General features: G+C 42.1%; 1 protein-coding gene across 2 annotated transcripts in view; it reads left to right on the forward strand.

Moving 5' to 3' along the window:
- Positions 1-17,084, forward strand: part of LOC120977924 (interleukin-13 receptor subunit alpha-1-like) — a 135,474-nt gene extending 118,390 nt beyond the window's left edge. For both annotated transcript variants that reach the window (XM_040406095.1, XM_040406096.1), the window contains 4 exons: positions 7,402-7,540; positions 13,676-13,769; positions 15,157-15,220; positions 16,436-17,084. In XM_040406095.1, the coding sequence (XP_040262029.1) occupies positions 7,402-7,540; positions 13,676-13,769; positions 15,157-15,220; positions 16,436-16,522 (384 nt within the window). In that variant the 3' untranslated portion in view covers positions 16,523-17,084. The remainder of the gene's footprint in view (positions 1-7,401; positions 7,541-13,675; positions 13,770-15,156; positions 15,221-16,435) is intronic.
- Positions 17,085-17,121: the final 37 nt, after the last annotated feature.

Genomic DNA, 17,121 nt, shown 5'->3' on the forward strand with positions numbered 1-17,121 from the left:
GAGACCACGATGGAATTGAGAGAGAGAATCAATAAACACAAAAGTACAATAAGAAAAGGTGTATTAGATAAACCGGTTGCAAAACATTTCATTGAACATAATCATTCCATAAACCAATTAAGATTTCGTGCTATTGATAGTGTAGGTAATTCAAGACGGGGTGGTGATAGAAAGAGAATCCTGAGAAGAAAGGAACTAAAATGGATTCACACCCTTAGGTCCCTTCAACCATTTGGCCTTAATATAGAATTCAAGGTCACTTCCATTGATTGAGATGGGCAGCTAATATGTCCCCTAGGTATTGGGACATCTTGTTTTTATTATGTTATATGTAAAATAGTCCTGGGTGATCCATCCCTTACCCCGGAGGGTAGCTAGTTGCCTGTATACTCACTGATGTATTATTATCTCACTAACAGGGGATCCATATAATGTATCTACAATGTATGATAGATGTTTAATTATGTACCTTTCTACCAATTACATCTTGAGTTGCTCTTTGTGATTCATTGCTGGATGCATCATAGATTGTATGGCCACGTTTAACTGCGGTTGTTTTGTTCATGTTTAACGGAATTGTCCCATGCGATTGCTTAATAGATGGATTTAAACAAGTTTGTTTTACTTTTACAGATGCGTCTCCGTTACCATGGCACTGATGAGGCTGCGCTGCAATGACGCCGCACGTGAGGGTTCGCGTGATATGATCATCGGACGCACAGAGGTGCGTCTTGATGACGTCTGCGGACATGACACGTGATCATGTGGTCTTTGAGACAGCTGATTGGCTGTATGAATAAGCGCCATCAGTTTCCATGGACACGGTTTGACACATCCTACCAAGCAAGTGCAACTGTGCACGGCTGCGCACTTCACATGGGACAACGCCGACATGACCATCATCGCCATTGCATATTTATGACCAACATCGCCATTCTATGTTTATAACCAGGTGGAAGGTAATAACCTATTAGTTGAACACATGACCAATAGTGATTGGTAGATGAGATGAACAGTGATCATCATTGGTGATTGAAAGGGGTGTATTTTTATATGTGGGGTATATATATGTGTAACAATGTTGATGTCATTAGGCTTGACAAAGGCTGAGTTTCAGCCGAAACGTTGCCACTGTACTTGTCTTAAGGTCGCAATAAAAGATTGGATGATGTGAGATGCTGCCGGTGCCAATTTTTTTCTACATTTACTATATGGCCTGTTGGATCAAGGGTCAACGGTGAGGCTGCTGCATCGCTTTTCCGCATCGACCAACGACCGTATTGTGCTGCTTCTAATTATACTTATTGCTATCCTCAAGATAGGTCACCATGAGAGTGCAGAGTAATCTGCAGGCAACATGTTATAGAGCAGGAGGAGATGAGCAGATTGATGTATAGTTTGGTGGGAAAATAGTCAGAAAACTTGTATTTCATTCATTTAAATTCTAGTCAAGTCACATAATATTCAATAAAAGTGCAGATCACTTGTTTATCTCATTATTTAAAGGCTATCTATGCACACCTTCACAGAATTTTTTTTTTGCGTTTTACTCATGTTTGGCTAAAAATCTTTTTTTTAAATTGGTCTTTACTAAAAATATTGTCACAAAAGGTTTTTCTAGCTGTGTGAATGGTACTTTCACTTTGTGCCGGTCATCTAATAACCCTTATCTCTAGATAACGAAAAGGTCATAAACACTTACAGTGGATATTTAAAGTCTACACACCCCTGTTAAAATGTCAGGTTTCTGTGCTGTAAAAAAAATGAGACCAAGATAAATCATTTCAGAACTTTTTCCACCTTTAATGTGACCTATAAACTGTACAACTCAATTGAAAAACAAACTGAAATCTTTTAGGTAGAGGTTGCATAAGTGTGCACACCCTTAAACTAATACTCTGTTGAAGCACCTTTTGATTTTATTACAGCACTTACCCTAAGTTTACACCTGAGCGTTTTACAGCGCGTTCCTACGAGCTGTAAAACGCTCAACAAGGAGAAACCAATACTTCCCTATGGGAATGGTTCTCACCTGGGCGTTTTACAGCGCGTACGATCGCGCTGTAAAACGCTCGACGCTCAAACAAGTACTTGAGCGTTTTTTTGGGCGTTTGTCGCGCGTTCCCGTACATAGACTTTCGGGAACGCGCGACAATGGGCGTTCGCTTGTCTCTGTATGCGCGCTTGTAAACGCCCGTACAATCGCGCATACAGAGAGCTCCTTTCAGAAAGCTCAGGTGTGAACCCGAGGTCAGTCTTTTTGGGTATGAGTCTATCAGCATGGCGCATTTTGACTTGGCAAGCTTTGCCCACTCTTCTTGGCAAAAACACTCCAAATCTGCGAGGGCATCTCCTGTGCACAGCCCTCTTCAGATCACCCCACAGATTTTCAATCGGATTCAGGTCTGGGGTCTGGCTGGGCAATTCCAAAACTTTAATCTTCTTCTGGTGAAGCCATTCCTTTATTGATTTGGATGTATGCTTTGGGTCTTTGTCATGCTGAAAGATGAAGTTCCTCTTCATGTTCAGCTTTCTAGCAGAAGCCTGAAGGTTTTGTGCCAATATTGACTGGTATTTGGAACTGTTCATAATTCCCTCTAGCTTAACTAAGGCCCCAGTTCCAGCTGAAGAAAAACAGCCCCTTGGCATGATGCTGCCACCACCATGCTTCACTGTGGGTATGGTGTTCTTTTGGTGATGTGCAGTGTTGATTTTGCACCAAACATATCTTTTGAAATTATGGCCAAAAATTTCAACCTTGGTTTCATCAGACCATAACACCTTTAACCACATGCTTTTGGGAGGCTTCAGATGTGTTTTTGCAAAATGTAGCCTGGCTTGGATGTTTTTCTTCGTAAGAAAAGGCTTTCGTCTTGCTACTCTACCCCATAGCCCAGACATATGAAGAATACGGGAGATTGTTGTCACATGTACCACACAGCCAGTACTTGCCAGATATTCCTGCAGCTCCTTTAATGTTGCTGTAGGCCTCTTGGTAGCCTCCCAGACCACTTTTTTTCTAGTCTTTTCATCAATTTTGGAGGGACGTCCAGTTCTTGGTAATGTCACTGTTGTGCCATATTTTCTCCACTTGATGATGACTGTCTTCACTGTGCTCCATGGTATATCTAATGCCTTGGAAATTCTTTTGTCCCCTTCTCCTGACTGATACCTTATAACAATGAGATCCCTCTGATGCTTTGGAAGCTCTCTGTGGACCATGGCTTTTGCTGTGGGACGCGACTAAGAAAATTTCAGGAAAGACCAACTAGAGCAGCTGAACTTTATTTGAGGTTAATCAGAGGCACTTTAAATGATGGCAGGTGTATGCTGACTGCTATTTAACATGATTTTGAATGTGATTGCTTAATTCTGAACACAGCTACATCCCCAGTTATAAGTTTGTTTGTTTTTAGTTTTTTTTGTTTTCTTCCCTTTACCTAATAGATTTCAGTTTGTTTTTCAATTGAGTTGTACAGTTTATAGGTCACATTAAAGGTGGAAAAAGTTCTGAAATGATTTATCTTTGTCTCATTTTTTTACAGCACAGAAACCTGACATTTTAACAGGGGTGTGTAGACTTTTTATATCCACTGTATTTAAGCCACTTTCTTATCAGTAAAATGAGAACTGAGCTATAATGAGTGTTTATAATGTCAGAGATAAGGAGCCCCTCAGCTTCTTGTCGATGGATCAGTGAGGAAATACAGATCCTGCTAGTAGATAAACTCAAAGCTGTGCAGGGAAAATGGCTTATCGGTTTTAACAAAGACCAATTGTAAAAAGGATTTTTATCTCAAAATGAGTACAATACAATAATAAAAATCTAATTGCCACCAAAGGTGGACATAGCCTTTAATACTGCTGCTTATAATAACATCAAGCCCTTTCACACTTGCCTGTGTCAGGCTACTTTCACACTTGCGTTTTGGCTTTCGTTTGTGAGATCCGTTCAGGGCTCTCACAAGCGGTCCAAAACGGATCTGTTTTGCCCTAATGCATTCTGAATGGAAAAGGATCCGCTCAGAATGCATCAGTTTGCCTCCGTTCCGTCTCCATTCCGCTACATGCAGCGTTTTGGTGTCCGACTAACGAAACTGACAATCTGGCACAATAGAAAACGGATCTGCCCTCCATTGACTTTCAATGGTGTTCAAGACGGATCCGTCTTGGCTATGTTATAGATAACACAAACGGATCCGTTCTGAACGGATGCAGACTGTTGTATTATCTGAACGGATCCGTCTGTGCAGATCCATGACGGATCCGCACCAAACGCGAGTGTGAAAGTAGCCAAATAGCTACAAATAGAAAACCTAAATAGGATTGTGGAACATCTAAAATCCCATGGATTGCAAGATGAAAAACAACATGGGTTTACTTCAGGGAGATCATGTCAAACAAATCTTATAGATTTTTTTGACTGGGTGAATAAAATAATAGACGGTGGAGGTGCAGTAGACATCGCATATCTAGATTTTAGTAAGGCTTTTGACACTGTCCCACATAGAAGACTTATCAATAAACTGCAGTCATTGAGCATGGACTCCCATATTGTTGAGTGGATTAGGCAGTGGCTGAGTGACAGACAACAGAGGGTGGTAGTCAATGGAGAACATTCAAAACAAGGTCATGTTACCAGTGGGGTTCCACAGGGATCTGTACTGGGACCGATTTTGTTTAATATCTTCATAAGTGATATTGCAAAAGGCCTCGCTGGTAAGGTTTGTCTTTTTGCTGATGACACAAAGATAGGTAACAGGGTTGATGTTCCTGGAGGGAAACGCCAAATGGAAAAGGATTTAGGAAAACTAGAAGAATGGTCAGAACTCTGGCAACTGAAATTTAATGTGGATAAGTGCAAGATAATGCACCTGGGGCGTAAAAACCCAAGGGCAGAATATAGAATATTTGACACAGTCCTGACCTCAGTATCTGAGGAAAGGGATTTAGGAGTAATTATTTCAGAAGACTTAAAGGTGGGAAGACAATGTAATAGAGCAGCACGAAATGCCAGCAGAATGCTTGGATGTATAGGGAGAGGTATAAGCAGTAGAAAGAGTGAAGTGCTTATGCCGCTGTACAGAACACTGGTGAGACCTCACTTGGAGTATTGTGCTCAGTACTGGAGGCCATATCTCCAGAAGGATATAGATACTCTAGAGAGAGTTCAGAGAAGAGCTACTAAACTAGTACATGGATTGCAGGATAAAACTTACCAGGAAAGGTTAAAGGACCTTAATACAGTGGGGTGCGAAAGTTTGGGCAACCTTGTTAATCATCATGATTTTCCTGTATCAATCGTTGGTTGTTACGATAAAAAATGTCAGTTAAATATATCATATAGGAGACACACACAGTGATATTTGAGAAGTGAAATGAAGTTTATTGGATTTACAGAAAGTGTGCTATAATTGTTTAAACAAAATTAGGCAGGTGCATAAATTTGGGCACCACAAAAAAATAAATTAAATCAATATTTAGTAGATCCTCCTTTTGCAGAAATTACAGCCTCTAAAAGCTTCCTGTAGGTTCCAATGAGAGTCTGGATTCTGGTTGAAGGTATTTTGGACCATTCCTCTTTACAAAACATCTTTAGTTCATTCAGGTTGGATGGCTTCCGAGCATGGACAGCTCTCTTCAAGTCACACCACAGATTTTCAATTATTTTCAGGTCTGAGGACTGAGATGGCCATTCCAGAACATTGTTCTTGTTCCTCTGCATAAATGCCTTAGTGGTTTTTGAGCAGTGTTTAGGGTCGTTGTCTTGTTGAAAGATCCAGCCCCCGTGCAGCTTCAGCTTTGTCACTGATTCCTGGACATTGGTCTCCAGAATCTGCTGATACTGAGTGGAATCCATGCGTCCCTCAACTTTGACAAGATTCCCAGTCCCTGCACTGGTCACACAGCCCCACAGCATGATGGAACCACCACCATATTGTACTGTAGGTAGCAGGTGTTTTTCTTGGAATGCTGTGTTCTTTTTCCTCCATGCATAGCGCCCCTTGTTATGGCCAAATAACTCAATTTTATTTTCATCAGTCCACAGCACCTTATTCCAAAATGAAGCTGGCTTGTCCAAATGTTCTTTAGCCCACCTCAAGCGGCACTTTTTGTGCTGTGGGCGGAGAAAAGGCTTCCTCTGCATCACTCTCGCATACAGCATCTCCTTGTGTAAAGTGCGCCGAATGGTTGAACGATGCACAGTGACTCCATCTGCAGCAAGATGATGTTGTAGGTCTTTGGTGCTGGTCTGTGGGTTGACTCTGACTGTTCTCACCATTCGTCGCTTCTGTCTATCCGATATTTTTCTTGGTCTGCCACTTCGAGCCTTAACTTGAACTGAGCCTGTGGTCTTCCATTTTCTCAATATGTTCCTAACTGTGGAAACAGACAGCTGAAATCTCTGAGACAGCTTTCTGTATCCTTCCCCTAAACCATGATGGTAAACAATCTTTGTCTTCAGGTCATTTGAGAGTTGTTTTGAGACCCCCATGTTGCTACTTTTCAGAGAAAATTAAAAGAGGAGGGAAACTTACAATTGACCCCTTAAATACTCTTTCTCATAATTGGATTCACCTGTGTATGTAGGTCAGGGGTCACTGAGCTTACCAAGCCAATTTGAGTTCCAATAATTAGTTCTAAAGGTTTTGGAATCAATAAAATGACAACAGTGCCCAAATTTATGCACCTGCCTAATTCTGTATAAACAATTATAGCACACTTTCTGTAAATCCAATAAACTTCATTTCACTTCTCAAATATCACTGTGTGTGTCTCCTATATGATATATTTAACTGACATTTTTTATCGTAACAACTAAAGATTTATACAGGAAAATCATGACGATTAACAAGGTTGCCCAAACTTTCGCATCCCACTGTATGTATAGCTTGGAAGAAAGAAGAGACAGAGGGGATATGATAGAAACTTTTAAATACATAAAGGGAATCAACTCGGTAAAGGAAGAGAGCATATTTAAAAGAAGAAAAACTACCACAAGAGGACACAGTTTTAAATTAGAGGGGCAAAGGTTTAAAAGTAATATAAGGAAGTATTACTTTACTGAGAGAGTAGTGGATGCATGGAATAGCCTTCCTGCAGAAGTGGTAGCTGCAAATACAGTGAAGGGGTTTAAGCATGCATGGGATAGGCATAAGGCCATCCTTCATATAAGATAGGGCCGGGGGCTATCCATAGTATTCAGTATATTGGGCAGACTAGATGGGCCAAATGGTTCTTATCTGCCGACACATTCTATGTTTCTATGTTTCTATGTAAATGAATTCATCTTCATAGAGAAGAATTGGAGTAAAATATGTAGAAACAGATGTTTTGTCAATGCAGTTATTGCTTTTTCATCAATTCCTTTTCAAATAATTGTTGTTCTGTTGTTTTTAGGTAAATCGTGACACCCATGTAACAATAACCATCCCTCACGCCGATGACACATTCAGAGTCAAAGTACGGGCTAAGTTATCACGCAATATAGCTACAAGTGTATTCTGGAGTGAATGGAGTCAAGAATGGATCGTTCCAGGTAAAGTACAATTTCAGTGTATCTAGTCCATAATACTGGGCATCCTGTGTTTTTTTTTTGTTTTTTGCACAAGAGTTGTCATCTTTCTTGTGCAACAAAGTTCACCTTAAGGGTACATTCACACGTCCGAAAATAGTTCCGCATCTGTTCCGCAAAATTGCGGAACAGGTGCAGACCCATTCATTTTAAAACGGGGCCGGAATGTGCTATCCGCATCCGCATTTCCGCATCCGTGTTTCCGTTTCCGCCAAAAAATATAACATGTCCTATTCTTACAAAAAACAAGATGGCTACACGCCGTTATATATACAAACAATAGACCTAAGAAATGGGGGTCATTCTAGATAAAAGTGGTACAATACCGACTATAAATGAGTAATGGAAGCTCTTAGCGCACATACGTGTCGGGCCCATCTACCAGGCGTCAAGGTGGCTTCCCCAGATGGGTCCCTATCACTAAATATACTGCCTCACTTTGGACTTACTTAAGCCTACAGTATTTAGGGCAGTGTAGGAACCAGCTACATACAGTCAGGTCCATAAATATTGGGACATCGACACAGTTCTAACATTTTTGGCTCTATACACCACCACAATGGATTTGAGATGAAACGAACAAGATGTGCTTTAACTGCAGACTGTCAGCTTTATTTGAGGGTATTTACATCCAAATCAGGTGAACGGTGTAGGAATTACAACAGTTTGCATATGTGCCTCCCACTTGTTAAGGAACCAAATGTACTGGGACACAATAATAATCATAAATCAAACTTTTACTTTTTAATACTTGGTTAGAAATCCTTTGCAGTCAATTACAGCCTGAAGTCTGGAACGCATAGACATCACCAGACGTTGGGTTTCATCCCTGGTGATGCTCTGCCAGACCTCTACTGCAACTGTCTTCAGTTCCTTCTTGTTCTTCGGGCATTTTCCCTTCAGTTTTGTCTTCAGCAAGTGAAATGCATGCTCAATCGGATTCAGGTCAGGTGATTGACTTGGCCATTGTATAACATTCCACTTCTTTCCCTTAAAAAACTCTTTGGTTGCTTTTGCAGTATGCTTTGGGTCATTGTCCATCTGCACTGTGAAGCGCCGTCCAATGAGTTCTAAAGCATTTGGCTGAATATGAGCAGATAATATTGCCCAAAACACTTCAGAATCCATCCTGCTGCTTTTGTCAGCAGTCACATCATCAATAAATTCAAGAGAACCAGTTCCATTGGCAGCCATACATGCCCACGCCATGACACTACCACCACCATGCTTCACCGATGAGGTGGTATGCTTAGGATCATGAGCAGTTCCTTTCCTTCTCCATACTCTTCTCTTCCCATCACTCTGGTACTAGTTGATCTTGGTCTCATCTGTCCATAGGATGTAGTTCCAGAACTGTGAAGGCTTTTTTAAATGTCATTTGGCAAACTCTAATCTGGCCTTCCTGTTTTTGAGGCTCACCAATGGTTTACATCTTGTGGTGAACCCTCTGTATTCACTCTGGTGAAGTCTTCCCTTGATTGTTGACTTTGACATACATACACCTACCTCCTGGAGAGTGTTCCTGATCTGGCCAACTGTTGTGAAGGGAAATAATTATTCGGTTATCCACCACAGTTGTTTTCCGTGGTCTTCCGGGTCTTTTGATGTTGCTGAGCTCACTGGTGCGTTCCTTCTTTTTAAGAATGTTCCAAACAGTTGTTTTGACCACGCCTAATGTTTTTGCTATCTCTCTGATGGGTTTGTTTTGTTTTTTTTCAGCCTAATGATGGCTTGCTTCACTGATAGTGACAGCTCTTTGGATTTCATCTTGAGAGTTGACAGCAACAGATTCCAAATGCAAATAGCACACTGGAAATGACCTCTGGACCTTTTATCTGCTCATTATAATTGGGATAATGAGGGAATAACACACACCTGGCCATGGAACAGCTGAGAAGTCAATTGTCCCATTACTTTTGGTCCCTTAACAAGTGGGAGGCACATATGCAAACTGTTGTAATTCCTACACCGTTCACCTGATTTGGATGTAAATACCCTCAAATTAAAGCTGACAGTCTGCAGTTAAAGCACATCTAGTTCGTTTCATTTCAAATCCATTGTGGTGGTGTATAGAGCCCAAAATGTTAGAATTGTGTTGATGTCCCAATATTTATGGACCTGACTGTATGTACTCTGCTCAGAATTCTCAGGTAGATGGGCGTGTTCAGTCTAAAAGAGGCGCTACCCTCAATATATTGCAAGAAAATCTAGACTAAAACCTTCAGAATCACAGGTGCATATCCATGAAGCAAACATAAATTACAAAAAACAAGATGGCTGCACACCATTATATATACAAACAATAGAGCTAAGAAATGGGGGTCATTCTAGATAAAAGTGGTACAATACCGACTATATGTTAGGGACCCATCTGCGGAAGCCACCTTGACGCCTGGTAGATTGTAGATGGGCCCGACACGTATGTGCGCTAAGAGCTTCCATTACTCATTTATAGTCTGTATTGTTCCGTTATTCATTCCGTCATAATAGAAGTCTATGGGCTGCAAAACGGATCCGTTCCGTTTCCGTTATGCAGGAGAGGACTTCCCTGCATAACATAAACGGAACGGATCCGTTTTGCAGTCCATAGATTTCTGTTATGACGGAATGAATAACGGAATGCCTCTAAAGGCACTCCGTCATAGAATTGCGTTATGGTCTGTGGTAACTGAATCCATAACGCAATTCACCTTTTACCAGTAAACGAAGCGTGAACGAATTTTAAAATATGAAATTCGCTCATCTCTAGTAATAATCTATCTGTATAGTGCCACCTGCTGTTTGCTCTCATTTTAGTTTCTTTGTCCACCACACCGAGGTGGACGCACATATTCAGATATTATGGTCTATATGATGTACGAGTTTAATTTTTTTACATTAATTATAGGATAACCCCTTTAAGGTTAAATTATTCCTAAGAAGCAAGAATGTATTCACATAAAATTGGCAAGTGGCCCGTCATCGGGTTTGCTGCTTACCGGTATGTCACTAGTGGCAGGCATGAAGGTGTATATACTAAAACTGGCATTACATAGGGCCAGTCTTAGTTTAAAATCCATTGGTGAAAAATGCATGTGGAAGCAGAGACCTCCTGTGGCACATTGGACACCAGTCCGTGTGCCAGGAATTCAATTCTATGGCAGTTAAGAGCTGGCACAGATTTAAGCTATAATTTGGGGCAGTTTATGGCATAATTTATAGTAAATGTGACAGTCCATGGGAGGTCACGCCCCTCCTGCTAAGACCCTCCCATATGGATTGTGCCATAATTTATGATTATTTAAGGCTATTACTGTGCGCAAGCAGCTTGATGTATCTGCCCTGTAGACTCCTTGTCTTCAGCAGAGTTTCTTGCAAACAGTAAGAGTAGGTTCACATTTGCAGACTACCAGAATTACCGTATCTGGCCTAGCCGGACACTGCCAAACACTGCACTTACAAGGCACTTACTAATGTATTATTATTATCCATATTGCTTTTTTTGCTAGCTTGATTCATCTTTTTTTATTGCGTTATACACTGCTTGTTTCCATGGTTACGACCACCCTGCAATCCAGCTGTGGTAGTCGTGCTTGCACACTATAGGATAAAGCTCCAGCCAATGGGCCTTTCCACGGTCCCGGCCACCAGAGACCATAGAGCCTTTCGCTATGGTCTGCAATCACGTCCACCGCTGATTGATTGCAGGGTGGTCATAACCCCTGGAAATGAGCAGTGTATAACGTGACGGAAAAATGAATCACCACACACCAGCTGCAATGTTGTTGCCTTACTATCCAGCCACTATTTTAGCACCACGAGGCCTCTGTACGATGTTCACATACAACAGCCCTCATCTACTCACATTGTTGCTCCACTTTTGTGCCAATTTTAGAGCAATCGTATCTAGACACGTTTATTATTTTCTCCCAAAAGAACAAATGTTTCCAACACGTTCAACAGTTTCAAAGTCTCTAGATAACAGGGCATGCTTTAGAGAAAAGTGGTATGGTGTAAAATGCCAAATACAAAAAATGTGGCACAATTGTGGAGCAAATATTTGGCAAAAACTTGCCTCATAAATATATGGTGTAAAGTTAGACACAAGTGTCAACAACTTTCATCATTCTGGCTAATTTCAGAATGTCTACATTTACATCGGGCCAGAATGTCTGTGCACTGGATTAGTAGGAGGGGAAGTTCAGCACTGACCCCCTTTCTCTTAAAGGGGTTGTGCAAGAATAAGCGGGGGGCCCCCCACACACATACACTTGGCCAAACCTGTAAAGGAAAGATGACCTACTTGCTTCCTGGCTTCTTATTCTCTTGGCCTGTGATGCTCCGCTGGGCGCCCTCGATGTCAACATCCAGTTTGACGTCGTCGCAGTCAGTCAGTGGCAGAGACTGGATCCCCCAGCATCATGTGACAATTTGGCATGACGTACTGTAAGGGAAGCCAGTCACCGCCGCGGCTCATGAGCAGGTAACTATCAGAGAGGAACTGTTCCTTCCCGATAACTGTCTGCTCATCTTTGGAGGTAAGAACTGCATTTCCATGCAGCAATCACCTCCACTGTATGAGGATGAGTGATGGCTACTGCATCTCTCCTCTTCATAGTCATTGTTTCTAGGCAGCAGATTGCGGATTACACGGCACAATCTGCTGCCCAGAAATGATAATTGAGGTGTCCACACCAAAGAGCATTTCACCGGATGAACCAATGTTTTGCTAGTTCTTCGGGTGATCTGTGGCAACGTTACACCACCAGATTATCAGGAATGAGCGTTCATACTAACGTTCATTAATCTGACCGACAATCGGGCCGTGTAAATCTACCGTTAGGGTATGATAGTAGCAATGGTTCAAGTTCTGTAGACAGATGATTAAACGTGGTGTTAACTATAATTTGTAATGACCTAAAGTGCCATTACCAATTCTTTTTGACGCCTTGCTACCATTTCCATGTGCTAATCTATATCACCTAATGTATTTCCTATAATGTGCATATTTATTCTTGAAATTATTGTGTTCAAGTGTAATACCTGGTCCACCAGCAGATGGCAGCAGTAACATTAGCAATATTAGCTTCCCTGGAGAGCAACCTTCTGGTTCCTCCCAGCCCTCTGTAGCTAGAGGGAGGAGTTTTAGTTAGTGAGAGGGAGTCTAGCTTAGCCCCTGCAAGGGGAAGGCAGCAGGCCTGGTCCTGTCTGGACAGGTTCTGTTAGGCCTACGCCAACCTTATCACTGGAGCTTGTGCACATCCAAGCTGAGCCAAAGCTTGAAGTACTCTAAAGCCAGGACAAGAAGTTCCTAGGACTATAAGTAAGACTGCAAACTACAGCTAACTTAAGTTCCAGCAGAAGAGAAATAGTTCCTATTTATTTATCCTATTTATCCGGCCAAGCATAGCAGAGCTAAGATAGCTGCAGAGAAGTATTTGCCTGCCAAAGTTAAGGCCAATACCTGCTGACGACCAAGATTCTGTTTGGATTACCCATTTATGCTAAAAAGCAACTGTTCAACATTACTACAAAGTCTGGATTCCATTTATTCTACTCATCCACCATCTAAGTTCAACTACCCCTTTTGCACTGCTTTAAACCACATCACATCTGGGATCCGCGGATATCCAGGTAGGAACACCGTGACACGTGTACATAACATCTACAGAGACTGTAGGCCACCCTGCACCACTCTGGCAATCCTACCTCTGGGAACCAATATTACCATCTTCCATGGGAGCCTTGAGCTTCCGCGGCTTAACCGCAGCTGGCGTCACGTTTACTTGCTCTATAAGAGGGACATATTTCGTAGAAACCTCCTAAGGGGCAATGGATACCCCAGACGCTGCGACCAGTGATCTTGTTGCAAATTGTTCCATAGAGAAAATGAGTTGTTGATATTGTTGTCTCAGTTAATACTTTGCTAATGATCTGTTAATTCTCCGTTGAGCTGATCACAAAGTATGAGCACATGAAAATAATCTTACTTTGTAATTTACTAAAAACAGCTGCAATACCCCCTTGTCTGTGGATCATCTGAGTAGGAAACAGTGGGACAGTTTTCATGAATGAGTTTTTACAGTTCATAGATTTGTGACGATTCTCACCATTTTGCAGGCAAAAACAAAACGACAACATCTATATTGCTATTCCTCCTGATTCCTGCTGCTGTTCTTGTGGCTGCAGTCGTACTGCTTGTCTTTCTGAAAAGGTAAAAAAAATATATATAAAAATCCCTTCTATTTTGCCTTTAACACCAGTCTTAGGCCCCTTTCACACGGGCGAGTATTCCGCGCGGATGCGATGCGTGAGTTGAACGCATTGCACCCGCACTGAATACCGACCCATTCATTTCTATGGGGCTGTTCACATGAGCGGTGATTTTCACGCATCACTTGTGCGTTGCGTGAAAATCGCAGCATGCTCTATATTGTGGGTTTTTCACGCCACGCAGGCCCCATAAAAGTGAATGGGGTTGCGTGAAAATCGCAAGCAAGTGCGGATGCGGTGCGATTTTCATGCACGTTTGCTAGGAGACAATCGGGATGGAGACCCGATCATTATTATTTTCTCTTATAACATGGTTATAAGGGAAAATAATTGCATTCTGAATACAGAATGCATAGTAAAATAGCGCTGGAGGGGTTAAAAAAAAATATATATAAATTTAACTCACCTTAGTCCACTTGATCGCGCAGCCAGGCATCTCCTTCTGTCTCCTTTACTGAACAGGACCTGTGGTGAGCATTCATTACAGGTCAAGGACCTGTGGTGACATCACTCCGGTCATCACATGGTCCGTCACATAATCTTTTACCATGGTGATGGATCATATGATGACCGGAGTGACGTCACCACAGGTCCTTGACCTGTAATGAATGCTCACCACAGGTCCTGTTCAGTAAAGGAGACAGAAGGAGATGCCGGGCATCGCGATCAAGTGGACTAAGGTGAGCTAAATTTTTTATTTTATTTATATTAACCCCTCCAGCGCTATTTTACTATGCATTCTGTATTCAGAATGCTATTATTTTCCCTTATAACCATGTTATAAGGCAAAATAATACAATCTACAGAACACCTAACCCAAGCCCGAACTTCTGTGAAGAAGTTCGGGTTTGGGTACCAAGCATGCGCGATTTTTCTCACGCGAGTGCAAAACGCATTACAATGTTTTGCACTTGCGCGGAAAAATCGCGGGTGTTCCCGTAACGCACCCGCACATTTTCCCGCAACGCCCGTGTGAAAGGGGCCTTACACTGCTTCACATGGCCGTATGTATTTTGCGGTCGACAAACCACGGATCCAAAAGAAACCGATACCGGCCGTGTGCATGCCTCATCACTGTACAGACCCATTAACTTCTATGGGTTCATATTCTGTAAAATACATACGGCCATGTGAACGCCCCTTTGGGCTTATGCACATGAACCAAACGTTCTGTTCCGCAAAATGCACAATGCCGGTATCCGTGTTTTGTTAATACGCAATTTGCAGACCGCATAACATCCAACGGTCGTGTGCATGAGGCCTAATACATTAGTACAATTTACATACTAATATATTTTATCTCTATTTATTATAATCCGTTTCTTTAGACTGAAGATTTTGATTTTCCCTCCAATTCCTCACCCTGGAAAGATGTTCCAAAATGATGTACAGGTAATTGTACACTGTATAATCCTTATCAAATGTCACTTATCCATCGTCTCATGATGTATCAACTTTAGAACTACTATTTTCCATGTAGCTTGTACTGAAAACACTGTTACGGTCTTTACAAGTGTGAAAGATGATTTACAGGGAACCTGTCACGTTGTACATGGTATCTTAGCTGCAGGCAGCAGGTTATAGAGCAGGAGGAGCTGAGCAGACTGATATATAGTTTTATAGGAAAAGATTCTGTAAAACTTGTATTTCATTCATTTATATTCCTGCTCATTCTGGGCTTTGTAGTCCAGGAGGCGGTCCTATCAGTGATTGACAGCCTTCCCTCTATGACTGGGTATACAGAGATAGCCGTCAATCACTGATAGGACCGCCTCCTGGACTTCAGAGCCCTGAATGTGCAGGAATATAAATGAATGAAATACAAGTTTTACAGAATCTTTTCCTATAAAAATATATCTCAATCTGCTCAGCATCTCCTGGTCTATAACATGCTGCCTGCAGTTTAATTTACATTTCCTTTAACCTCATCAACTTAATTGACTATAGGCTGGATTTTCTGTACTCAATAGGAGGCACATACACTACACGTACCCTCCTTTTTCTGTACTTTCAATACAGCACAAATGTCTAAACGCAAAAAAATAAATAAAAATCACAATAAAGAACTTTAAAAGGGTTTTCCAGAATTTTTTAACTGGTGACTAGTGTTGAGCGAACTTCTGTTTTAAGTTCGGCGTCTAAAGTTCGGCTTCCGGTTAGCGGAGAATCCCGATATGGATTCCGAATTCCGTTGTGGTCCGTGGTAGCGGAATCAATAATGGTCAATTATTGATTCCGCTACCACGGACCACAACGGAATTCGGAATCCATATCTGGATTCTCCGCTAATCGGAAGCCGAACTTTAAGCAGAAATTCGCTCAACACTACTGGTGACCTATTCTCAACCTTCTCACAGCTTTCCCTAGGCTGTGTGATGTCACATTCTTCTGTCACATGGCCTAGGCATACCAAGCACAGTCTCTATGCAGTGTGCTGTGCTTGATGAGAGAAGGCTGCGGTGCTATTGCCTTCTCAAACAGCTTATTGATGTGGGTCCCAGGTGTCGGACCTCCACCGATCAGATACTGATGACCTATCCTGATAAAAGTAGGGAAAAAAAACTCAGAAACCCCCTTTAATATCATCATTATTTTTTTTCTCAACAGCATTGGCTCAGGGGTGACAGACCTGCAACTGTCTATGATCAACCACTGACTGAGGAAATAACCGCGGTGACTGCACTTGAAGCTTAAAAAGACATTCAATTTTTGATGCAGAGTCAATTTTGGCTCTTCATTTGGTGAAACGAAGGGCGTGAAGACATCCTGTTGACGCTGCAGTCGCTACATCCAAAGCGGAACCATTAGAGCCACCAGTCATATTGAATCGCACAGAAGACAGAAGGCCACTGGTAAAAAGAGTCTGTACTGTAAAGTTAAAGAGGACCTTTCATGGGTCCAGACTTTATAAGAGAAGTAGCACGTTCGGTATGGCATAAAGCAAGGATATAGTGCTTACTATTATTCCTGGGCGCCGCTCCTTTCGCCCGCTGTGCCCTCCGGTATTTTCCCCGCTCAGTATGCTAATTACTAGCATTGGAACAGGAAGGAGGAGACGCCAGGGAAAAAACCTCCCTGGCTGTGACGCTCTGCGCTGCGATTGGACAGCGCTACAGCCAGGGAGAAGGAGATGCCCACTGAGAAAGACTCGGTCTTCTCCTCATTGTTGCGATACCCCTCATTATAATACAAGGTGCCAAAATCAACGGTGGGGCCACAGCGGACGAACGGGGGGATCTTTTGAAAAAAAAAAACTGCCATGGCATCAGTGGGGGCCGCCCTATAAGGTAACA

Source organism: Bufo bufo, chromosome 8 (genome assembly GCF_905171765.1).
Source record: "Bufo bufo chromosome 8, aBufBuf1.1, whole genome shotgun sequence".
NCBI lineage: Eukaryota > Metazoa > Chordata > Amphibia > Anura > Bufonidae > Bufo > Bufo bufo.